This window comes from Mastomys coucha, unplaced genomic scaffold (genome assembly GCF_008632895.1).
Source record: "Mastomys coucha isolate ucsf_1 unplaced genomic scaffold, UCSF_Mcou_1 pScaffold18, whole genome shotgun sequence".
Taxonomy (NCBI): domain Eukaryota; kingdom Metazoa; phylum Chordata; class Mammalia; order Rodentia; family Muridae; genus Mastomys; species Mastomys coucha.
Genome location: NW_022196900.1, coordinates 71,781,776 through 71,794,451, shown reverse-complemented (window position 1 = coordinate 71,794,451; position 12,676 = coordinate 71,781,776). Strand labels below are relative to the sequence as shown.

The following is a 12,676-nucleotide window of genomic DNA, read 5'->3' as shown; positions in this document are numbered from 1 at the left end:
CAGATGAGTTGACTGCTACTATGGTAGTCCAGCATCTTCCCAGAGTGGGTGAGTGACAGAAACCAGGGAGTGGCTGGGGTTCAGTTAACAGCAGAAGTCAGTGGTACATGTAGGTGAGTGGGGTTTGTTAGGACCTGCATATCAGGCAGACCTTGGCTGCTTATGGCATATAGAAGTAGCCAGACAGAGGATATGGCTCTGCAGTACAGGGAAACTGAGACCTTGAAGTCCAGAGAACAAGGAAGCTGAGATGTAATGTATGCTTAATGGGTAACTCCCCAGAAATAAGAGTTTAGAGAACTCAAATATAGACAGAAATATGAATTTTGAAAATAATTTGCAGGCCCTAAGGGGATAAGGAACTCCACAAAAAGACCAACAGAATCAATTAACCTGGACTGAACCACCAACCAAAAAACCACACATAGCCAGACCTAGGCCTCCCCACACATATGTAACAGATGTACAGATTAGACTTTGTGATAGTTTGTATATGCTTGGTGCAGGAAATGGCACTATTAGGGGGATTGTCCTTGTTGGAGTAGGTGTGTCACTGTGGGCATGGGCTTTAACATCCTTGCCCTAGCTACCTGGAAGCCAGCCTTTTCCTGGTGGCCCTCAGATGAAGATGTAGAACTCTCACCATGTTCTGCACCATGCCTGCCTGGATACTGCCACACTGCTGACTTGATGATAATGGATGAACCCCCTGAATCTGTCAGCCAACCCCAATTAAGTGTTGTCATTATAAGATATGCCTTGGCTATCATGTCTGTATACAGCAATAAAAACCTAAGACAATGTTTATATGGGTCCTGCACAACTGGAGAGGAAGCTATCCCAAAAGCTGTTGCCTATATGAGGATATGTTCTTCTATCTGGAGTGTCATATCTGACCTCATGAGAGAGGAAGTACCTAACCTTGCAGAGACTTGATATCCCTGGAAGGGAGGATAGGGAGGTCAGATCTCTTAAGTGGTAATTTATTCCTGTTATATAGCTAAATCCATTTCATGATGTCAAACTGATTCCTAAACATTAAAGTTTATGCCCTAAAGAAATACATTAATCAGTGCTTCTAAAATACCTGTATAAGTTCAGGGAACATTGTAGACAAAGGAATAGAAAAAAATATAAGGACTAAAAGACAAAGAGAAGAGTGTTAAAATATTATCTGGGTATAACCTAGTCATTGTAATCATGAATACAGAACAGCTAAGTTTGCATATTATATATCAGTATAAGACTGCACCAGCCAACAGCTGATCATAGATACAGGAGGGATTCAGGTAGACCTTCTCACTAACCCTTCTTGAGTTGTTGGCTATTAAAAGATTCTTGGAATGGAGGAGTTATTACAGGCAGATGTGTAACCATTGATGAGTTCATCAAGCACTTGTGAATGCTTCTATAATTAATGTCATGCAGATAAGCCTGATTAAATTCATTAATATGCCATAAACACCAAAAACCAAATCAAACCAAACCAAACCAACCAAACAACCAAACAAACAGATTAAAAAAAAAAAAAAAACATGAACGTGGGAAATAGACCTAAAATAAGAGGGGAAATGATCAAGGGTAGGAAGGAGACAAGATTAGGTTGGGAGGCTAATCAGAATGAGTTATAGACATGCATCAGAAAAGACATTTAATGCATAAAAAGTCAGGAAGAGATGACTAGCAATAAAAAGAAAATAAAGATTTAGGGCTGAGTGGTGGAAGGGGAGTTTTTATGAAACATATTCAACTTTAATCATTAATATAAAAGTTAAATGTAAAACTGTTGAAATTTAAACCTTAAAGTTCAGGGAAAATCATTTTTTTCAGTCACCAACTCCCTTATGAACACCTGGAAACCCACTTGCCAGGAAATCAAGTAGGAGTCTTTAATCTCCCAATTCTGACATCTAATTCCAATCCTCCAGGATCACCCTCATCACTATAGCAGACCACTTGTGGCTAATCTTTCTTCCCTGACCCTATCTCCACTGGGTCATTCTGATCTTCTCTTATAGCCTACCTCTGTCACCACATCTTGTGGTCTTAACTTCCAATTTCCATAGGAACTCTCTGTAAAGAAACTGGATAGAAAAGACATTAGGTAGTCAATTTCTGGTCTCTTTCCTGTCTTCCAATTGCATTGTCCCAACCTTACTCAAAGCTCTGTAGTAGAACACTTGTTATAGAAGGAGAGTCTATGCAGATCTTAGCAAAATGTCCAGATTTTCTCCCTCCTTTGGATACTTTCATCTTTTCCCCTTCACATCATTTCCACTCTTAAGTGTCAGGTCCCAATACCTAAAAACATTTTTTTACCCAGGACCCTAGTGTCCATATGTGGAAGGATGTCAGAAACATTCCCAATACCCAACTCACAGCTAACACACTCTTCTAAAAACCAGAGAGGCAGCAGAAAGCAAGGAATGGGTCACAAATGCACCAACTAAGACAAACCATATATCAGCACCTAGATTTATAATTATTCTACTCTGATGCCTACATATGAGCATAAAAACATAATCAGTAAGACTCAAGACAATATGTTTCTACTAGAACCCAGCAACCCTACTATAGAGGACATTAGAACTGCAGTACAGCTAAAGCACAAGACAATTTCAAAATAGCTATTATGAATATGTTTTTAAGCTCTTTAAAGAGAAAATGAAGAATCTATTAATGAAATTAATTGAAACAAACAATGGAAAAAAATGAAGAAAATAGATCAAGCCATGATCGGTGGAAACACCTAAACTGAGGGGAAAGTGAAAGTGTAAAAGTTGAGAACTCAAAGAAGAGCCATAGAGGTAAGGCTCACCAGCAGAATATAAGAGATAGAAGACAACTTTAGGCATTGAAGAGAAAACAGAAGAGAGGGAATCTTTGGTCAAAGAAAATATGGAATCTAATAACATTGAGTGAAAATAAATCCAAGAAAGTTATGATAAAAGAGAAATTTCATGAATTATAGGAACATAAGAGAGGACATAAACCTAGGCCAAGGGCACAGAAAATAATTTCAACAAAATCATGGGGAAAAAAAGTCCCTTGATCTGAAAAAAGAGAAGTCTATCAAGTACAAGAAGCATACAGAACAGCAAATAGATTGGACCGGAAAAGAAACTCCCCACAGCACATAATAATCAAAGCACAAATGAATAGAGCAAAGATACAAATAGAAAGGGAAGAAGTTAAAGTACTTTTTGGTAGATAATAGGATAGCATACATAAGTGACCCTAAAAATTCAACTAAGAAATCCCTACATCTGATAAACACATTCTGTAAAGCAACTGGATCAAACATTAACTCATAAAAATTATTAGCCCCTGCATATGCAAATAACAAATGGACTGAGAAAGAAATCAGAACATTTTTCCTAGTAGCCGCAAATAATAATTAAAAAAAATCTTGTCATAACTCTAAACAAGGAAATGAAATATTTGTATGATAAAAGTTTAATACATTGGAGAAAACACTGAAGAATAAATCAGAAGATGTAAAGAACTCCTGGGATCATGGGTAGTAGGATTACCATAGTAAAAATTCATTATTCTACCAAAAGCAATCTGTAGATCCAATTAAATACCCAACAAAATTCCAAAAAAACTTCTTCACTGATCTTGAATAGACAGTTTTCATCTACATATGGTAAAACAAAAATCCAGGATAGCTCTAAGATTCTTGGATAATCAAAGAACTGCTGGAGATATTACAACTTTCCATCTCAAATTACACTATGGAGGTATAATAACAAAACCAGCACAGTACTACACAAAAAGAAAAACAGATAAAATTATTATTGCAATCAAATTGAAGACCCAGATATAATTAATTCATGCACCTAGGGACACCTGTTTTGGTTTTGATTTTGGTTTTGGTTTTGGTTGGTTTATTTGTTTGATTTTTGATAAAGGAGCCAAAAATACATATTGAGAAAAAGACAGCATCTTTAACAACAGTACTGTTCAAACAGGATGGCTGCATGTAGACAAATGTGAATAAATCCATTTTTATCACCCATCACAAAACTGAACTCCAAATGGATCAAGAACCTCAATATAAGTGCAAACACACTGAGTCTGATAGAGAGCAAAGTAAGGAATAGTCTTAAACTCATTAGAGCAGGAAGACTTTCTGCACATAACAGCCTTATTTATAATAGTCATGAGCAGGAAAGAATCCAGATGTCCTTCAACAGTGGAATAGATACAGAAAATGTGGTACATTTACACAATGAAGTACTACTCAGCTACTAAAAACAATGAATTTATGAAATTCTTAGAGAAATGGATGAATCTGGAGAATTTTATCCTGAGTGATGTAATCCAATCACAAAAGAACACACATGGTATACACTCATTGATAAGTGGATATTAGCCCAAAAGCCCAGAATACCCAAGCTACAATCCACAAACCACAAGAAACTCAAGAAGAAGGGAAACCAAAGTGTGGATACTTCAATCCTTCTTAGAAGAGGGAAAAAACTACCCATGAAAGGAGTTGCAGAGACAAAGTGTGGAGCAGAGTCTGTAGGAAGGACAATCCAGAGACTGCTCCATCTGAGAATTCTTCCCATATATAATCACCAAACCCAAATACTATTTTGGATGACAGCAAGTGCTGGCTGACAGGAGCCTGATATTGCTGTTTCCTGAGATGCTCTGTCAGTGCCCAACTAATACAGAAGTAGAGGATCACAGGCATCCATTGAACTGAGCACAGGGTTCCCAATGAAGGAGCTAAAGAAAGGACCCAAGGAGGTGGAGACATTTGCAGCCCCATAGGAGAAACAATAATATGAACTAAATAGTACCCTCAGAGCTCCCAGGGACTAAACAACCAACCAAGAGTACACATGGTGGGACTTATGGCTCTTGCTGCATATGTAGCAGAGGATGATCTAGTCAGGCATCAATGGGAGGAGAGGTCCTTGGTCCTGTGAAGGTTCTATGCTCCAGTGTAGGGGAGTGCCAGGGCCAGGAAGCAGGAGACAGGGGGTTGGTGAAGAGGGGGAGAGAGGAGAGAATAGCTTCTTTTTTCAGAGTGGAAACCAGGAAAGGGGATAAACATTTGAAATGTAAATAAAGAAAATATTTAATAAAAAATTGAAAACTTAAAAAAAGTTTCATTCAATCCTCTACAGTTACAAATATTTGAGTACAAAATAGTTTTGAATTGTTACACTGTAGTTGTCTCTATGCACACCATGTGATCACAGAATCATTAATTGTTACTTCTGAAATTGAACCAAGTTTCATTCATGCATTAAAACAAAGAAGGTTGGGTAAACATATTACTGTGAATTTCACAGCCACATGATTAATTACGACATTAGATGGATTCACAAACACTAAATATTTTGCATTAATAACAGCCTCTCACTGATGTAAGTTTATTTTATAATCTAAAAATGATTGATAACAGCAATATATCATATAGTTTCTATTTCTAGTGTTATTTTAAGACAGATGATAATTAAAGGACAATGTGATGGATGCTACTTAAATACATGTAAAACACACTGTACAAATATACTAGCCTTTACCATTTTATCCTACCTAACAAAGTGCCTCCCAAAATGACAAGTGAGGACAAAGTTCACTATCAAATATGGTTTCCAAACAAAACCCCTCTATCAAGAATCACACCTATTTAAAAAATATTTTCAACCTTTAAAGTTTTCTTTGAAATAAACTCTCTGTACAGCAGTAGTGATTAACACCAGCTTTTCCTATGTTTGTTTTTCCATCTCTTTTAAACAGATGTCAAGAGGTAAGACCCACAATAGCATTTAGGTTTTTGGGCTCCACTAGATTCTGTGCTGTTAGTCTTTGAATCTTTCTTCTTTGTGTTGTTGCTCACTGATGTAGGGATCAGAGATGGCTAGGCTGAAGTGCTATCTGCGCTGCTTTTCCTGGGGCTAAGGTTGTAATTAAAAGGTGTCATTCTAGCAGCAACAATCCCACTAAGTGAACTGTGTTTGCTGGAGCTACTTGAACTGAAAGTGGTATGCTCTGCTCTTCAAGTCTCACCAGTCTCTGCTGTAAAGATAGGGTTACTCTGTCCTGTTTTTGTCTCAGTTCTTTTCTGTTCTGGGCCTCTACCTGAATAACAGAGTTCAAGGGGTTTTCCAGACCCTCAGTTTGCACAGGACTACCATTGCCCATATTGTTTCCCTTGGGTGTCTTTTGGATCTTTAATGCTTGGATTTCCCTTTTCTGAAACACTGCCAATCAATGAGAGTGGGGTTACCTTTGGGAAATCTTCCAGATCTAGGGTTGTTAATGTGGCAGTCCTCAATGCTCACTCAAATAACCTCTCTTTTAGAAACAGCAGGTGCCATCTGATAGATCAGTCTTTAATTCAGCACCACTTGTAGCACCTAAGGAAGTGGTCTGAGAAACCATGTTTATGGGACAAATTTCACATTCCATTATTTTCTTCCATGTTCCTTTTGTGGGTACCTTCCATTTGTCTGGGTCCTGGCATGGAGCTCACATGCTTTTTATTAAACAGTATTCTTAGATGTCTGTGAAATACATGAAGAAATTTTCAACATACTTCACCATAAATGAAATGCAAATCAAAGATATATTTATCGTTCATTTTACACCCATCAATTACATTTGCCAAAAAGGGAAATGATAGGTTATATTGTAAAGAATGCAGCATAAAAGACAGAAATATCCATTGACGTTTTGAGTGTAAACTTGTTCAGTCACTAAAGAAATAGGTGTGGTTTCTTAGGAAGCTCAGAATAGGACTATCTCAAGATCTAGCTACACAACTCCTGAGGATACACCCAAAGAATGCTTTATCTTAATACAAAAGTACTGACACGATCATGTTAAGTGATATGTTTATAATATTCAGTAATTAAAAACAGCCTAGATGTTTTTCAATAGATGAATGGATAAAGAAATTGTTGGATAATGATACGATGGAATGTTATCACCCAGCCATACAACAATATGAAATTATGAAATTCACAGGTAAATGAAGTGAAGAAAAAAATCAGTTTGAATGACATATCTCAGACCCACAAAGGCAAATATGATATGTATTAATGACTATGTAGATGTTAGCTTTTAAGTCTTCAATAAGAAATCTACAATCCACATAACTATGAAGATTAGGTATAGAGTAAAAATTTAATGACCAGCATAGACATCTCTAAAGAGGGAAAATAATGTAGGTAGTGATGATGGACAAACAAATTAATGGGAGAACCAAAAGTGGAAGGGGAGTGAAGAGGGCCAAGAGAAGAAATATACAGAGAGAGACAGCATGGGTCATATGAAAACCTAATATAGTAGGAAACCTCCTACTATATTATACACACACACACACACACACACACACACACATTGCAGAACATGTTCATTTTCATAAGGTGAAATTTATTATTTGTGGATCTTTGTGCATGCTAATGGTACTATATATATGAAGCAATCCAAATGAAATCACAACATAATGAGGAGACAAAGGCACAAATGCACATCTATCGTCATGAATGTAGTTTATAGTACCAAGAACAGGTATAATCAGGGTGGAAAACAAGTAAATGGGAGATATTATCATTGAACAATCATCTATTACTAGAATAATCTATATTTTTACATCACTTGTTTTCTATGTCCTTTCTTTTAAATATCTCTAAGAACCTATATTTATTTGTGCTTTGTATAAAATGTCCCTATAGTCAAATTCTCACTCTCCTATCCTTTTTCATCTTCCCCTATTTTTCCCCAACTGTATTCTTAACTTAGATAGTCTAATATGTATCTGCAGCCTATACAATTCCTCAGTGTAAAAATGCTATGCATGCCCTGTGCATTTAGTATGAATATTGGATCCTCAAGGCAAATATTTTATCTCTTTCATTGTACTTTCATTCTAAAAACTGAAACAAACCCAAGGGTACTTGCTGATTAGACATTATTATTTGTTTCTCTAAGCTAGGCACTCTTGTGACTGTCCTCACTTCATTGCTATATCCAAACTTTAGGAACAATGGTTTAAATACTCCTTCAATTGTAACATACTTTGATTTTCCGGGGGTGTTGACACTGCTAAAACTCAAGAGCAAGTGAAAGACTCATACCTGAACTCAGTGCTACCATCTGGAGGAAGCATGAGACAACACAGTGTGCAACAAGTACTCCTATAGCTCCCATTACTCCTGTGATGAGACACAAGTTAATTATCAATTAAAACAGAAGTAAAAGTTACAGAAATCAAAATCCTCCATACTTTCCTACTGGTTTCCAAGTAGAGTTACTTTTATGCCACAATTTCAGACAATGAATGACTGTAAAACACTCATTTATCCAATGATATATATCATCCTTAAATTTGTATTTATTAAATCTTGTGGTCTTAGTTTTAGAAATGTTCCATGTAATGACTGGATTACTCTAGATATTTATTCTCCATTAAAAGATCTCATTCTTGATATGATCTTCACTTGCCAACTTTATTAGGTCTCCACTCTCCACAAGTTTATGAAACTGCCAAAAATATCCAAGTCTCAAAGACCATGATGTGTGTCTGTCACATTTAACTTTACTTAATTACATGAAAAAGTATAAAACAGTATACTCTTATAATTATTAGAGTAATCATGTAGCCTTGTCCAAGGGTACATGACTTTTTTTCTTGGACTCATTGTTTTGAATTTTATTCTTATCCAGAACTTATAAGTAGAGACATGTTTGTGGGACTTAATATTTTGTAAAAATTTAAGAATAAAAATTGTCATAGTCAAATGTCAAGGCCTTTTCTCCATTACTGAGTATTTTGGCCTTTTTTTCAGTAGCCAAATGTGATAGCTTTTTAATTCTGTCACACATAGAGTAGGCTATATACTAGGGTTATAGATAAATGCTAAATTGAATGGGAAGTTAAAAACAATCTGATATATATCTTCATCTATTACATTCTTTACTTTACAAAATACAAAAAAATGTTTATGGTATATCTTTCTTGAATTTTGGATAAATAAAAATGTTTTAATGTAAATATTATATATGTTTTACAATCTTTGTATAAGTTATTTCATTTATGTGTGTGTTTTACCTGAGTATGTGTATGTCAGTGGTTCTGAAACTTCCTAATATTGTGACACATAAAGTTCCTAATATTGAGTTGACCCTCAAACATTAAATTATTTTTGTTTGAACTTCATAATGAAATTTTACTACTGTTATGAATTATAATGTAAGTAGCTTTTTTCCCCAATGGTCTTAGGTACCCTTTGTTAAAAATTGGTCAACCTCTAAAGGAGTCATGATCGACAGGTTGAGAACCTCTGATGTACATATATGAGTTGCATTCCTAGTGCCTATGGAGGTCAGAAGAGATTGTGAGATATCCTGGAACTGAAATTAAAAATGGTTGTGAACCACCATATGGGTGCCAGAACTGAACCCATATTCTCTGCAAGAACAACACATATTCTTAACTATTAAGTCATTCCTTCACCACTCTTTCTTTTACATTTTATTAGTATATATTAATTATACATAATTGGTATCATTATGACATTTTCATGAATGTATATATTTTGTATTCACCTCCACTGCTCTGGTAAAGGTGTGTTTATGAGAAAATGACTCATTGTGACCACATCACTAAAAAGCATCTCTTCCCCTACCCAACAGTTATTTCTTCATATAAAGCTACACAATAGAATGAGGTCTTGAGTTTTTTCTGACTTCCACAACGCCAAATGGTAGGACTAATGCTATGCATGTCTTGTGCAAGTGATCATAGTTGCTATGAGTTAAAATGTTTTCAAGGAGAATTTAATGTTCTATTCAGAAAGTATAATTTTCATTTTCTTTAACATTATATTAATTGAAATGTGATAACTGTGTATATGCTACAATGTTATAATTCAGTATGTAAGCTTTTCAAGTTACAATCTATTGCTTATATATTCCAGTTTAAAAAATACAGTAAAAAGTTTTAAATTAGATTTGCTCTATTAGAACTATTTCACCAAGATAATGATATTTTGGTATATTTTCAAAGATTAAATAACACATTTCTCCATCTCTTTCCCTTTTCTAGAGTCTAATGATGATGATATTGATATCTATTATGAAAGTAACTTTTAATTTTTTAAAACCTGAAATAGAATTATATTATTTACCTTTATCATTTCCTCTTCCAGCTTATCTCACATCACCCCACTCAAGACAACAGCAGATTTTTCTTTATTATTGTGTGTATGTAATATATATTTATATGTAATATAAATATATAAACTCTGTATTTATTAAGATATATAAATTTATTATATATATACATGTGTGTGAGTATACATGCTTGTCTGTGTACACAATGCTCAAGTAAATATAAGCAGCATGCTCAGTCATATTTTATAGTTTTTGTATGTTTTCAAGGCATTGGATAACTATATGGAAGCACATCTCTTGGAGAATCTAATTTTCCTTTTTACAAGAGTCATTAGCTGTCTATAGTCTCTTGTCTAGGATGGAATCCCTGAAAAATTTCCCCCTTCTATATTAACATGTCCAATAATTACATTGTTCCAGTTCTGTTCATGCAGCTATTTCTAGGAAATCAACCTTTTAAACTTCTATATATGACTGAGAACATGAAATATTTGTCATTTTCTTTGTCCTGTCCTAAAAATTGAATTTTTAAGGACACATTTTAAAGACTCAGCAAGGGTATCTCATACATTCTCTTTCTGGTTTTATTTATCATAGCAGAACAAAACATCAGAGTTATTCTGGTTGAAAAAAAAACATGGGATGGGCCCAAGTCTCACTATTATGTGGCAGAGAAATAACAGTTATAGGAATACATATAGAAATATACACATTTCCTTAGCTCTGTTCAAAGCAAACTCTTAACCTGCATTCAATATTTGCCAAGATTAAATTTCCATCTTAGCCATAAATAAAAACTTGGAAATTTCCCCCTAGAAGAGATTAACTCTCCATTCTTCTGAATCCCAAGATTTACTAATCTTAAAATACTTCTAAGTCTTTAAAACTTGGTTCTAGGGGCACAGCATTCCTCCCAGGAAGTACAAGGAAGGAAAAAATGTAGAAAAATAAAATTATATATGAAGGTAGAACCATATCCTAAAACATACTAAATCCCATTACTTACCTAAGCCAGATGATCCCACATCAGCTCTTTGTTGTCTCTAGGAAAACCTCAGTTGAGCCATATGAGTTTTTAATAACACTTCAGCAGTTCTCCTGAAGCCATAGGCATGTCAGAGTTAGATGGAGATCAGGGAAATTAACTATCAACACCTCCACTACTACCCTGAAAGTCTGGCCACATGATTCTATAAGCCTGACAGTTAAGTCTTTTTTTCAGGGAAGTTCCTACAGGGCTGGTCATATCAACTCATAAATGAAATCTTTGTTTAACTCAGTGATTGCATCTAGTGTTACTCAATCACTATCAAGACTTTCTTCCCCAAGAAAAGAAGCAAAATGGAATCTGACCCATACCTGTCATTCATTGAGTGCTGAATGGAAATTATCATGAATTTTGAATTCTTGACATGTACAAAGAAAAAAGAATTTTAGAAACACAAGTAAATGTCTCTAACTTCAAATGAGGCATTCAAGGAAGTTTCATATAGTTAATAAATGACAATTACCTCAAAGCGAAACAACCAGTTAGACCAGTTAAGCAAAATACCACAGCAATTTCCCAGGCTGACAGAGTAGCTAGTTCTTGAAGGCATGAAAGAAAGAAGTAAATTCAAAGACAGTAGTTTGTAGTAGCTTGACTAGGAATAAGGTATGGGAGAAAGAACAAGATACGAGCTTCAGGATGAAATAAGAAAAGTCAATAAAAATTTAGGAAACCTATATAATATAATAATTAATTTTATGTATATATTCACATTAAGTTTCTAATATATAGATTATATATTAATGTTTAACATAAATGACAAACATATATGTATAGAGTAGCTATTAACATGAAAGCATGTAGAAACTAGTACATATATATGTTTATAAAATATTGCAGAGACTTGTACACGCATGTACACATGTATGTAAAAGTTTAGTTCATTGTGTAATTATATCTCTACAAATATTTCACATATCTACATGTACACTTATCACATGTATGTAAGAGATGATAAATGTACATATGTAAATATTTATGGATATATTTATTAGTTCTTTGAGAAATTCATACAAAGTAGTTTGATCACATTCATCCCCAATTTTTCCCAGACCCATCCCCCTTCACTACCCAATCAATTTTGTGTTCCTTATATTTAAAAAAAAAAAAAAAACAGTCAAAGTGAAACATTTTTATTGCTGTCTTGAAATACCATGATCAAAGCAGCACAGGGAGGAAAAAGTTTAATTCGGTTACAATTCAGATAATTGTGATAGGAACAAACACAGAAAATCAAGAAGTGGGGTATCCTGGAGGCAGGAAGTAAAGCAGGAGCCTTGGAGGGAAGACCACTTCCTGGTTTGATCCTAACGGATTATTTAGCCTGATTTCTTTATTATATGCCCCAAGCTTTCATAACCGAGAGTGTTCTTGGGTCTCTCACAGCAATAATTAACCAAGAATGTAGCACACAGTCTTGTTTATATATATTGGTCAATCTTACGTAGGCATTTTCCCAATTAAAATACTTTTTCTCTAATATAT

The 12,676-nt window shown here is 34.7% G+C and overlaps 1 protein-coding gene across 2 annotated transcripts in view; it reads right to left on the bottom strand.

Moving 5' to 3' along the window:
* LOC116096418 (selection and upkeep of intraepithelial T-cells protein 2-like) overlaps positions 1-11,358 on the bottom strand; it is a 37,817-nt gene extending 26,459 nt beyond the window's left edge. The window contains exons 1-2 of one of the 2 annotated variants that reach the window (XM_031378219.1): positions 11,150-11,358; positions 8,106-8,183 (exon numbers count right to left, since the gene is read on the bottom strand). In XM_031378219.1, coding sequence (XP_031234079.1) covers positions 8,106-8,178 — 73 coding nt within the window. In that variant the 5' untranslated portion in view covers positions 8,179-8,183; positions 11,150-11,358. The remainder of the gene's footprint in view (positions 1-8,105; positions 8,184-11,149) is intronic. The other variant, XM_031378218.1, reaches the window with a different exon arrangement.
* Between the last annotated feature and the right edge of the window lie 1,318 nt (positions 11,359-12,676).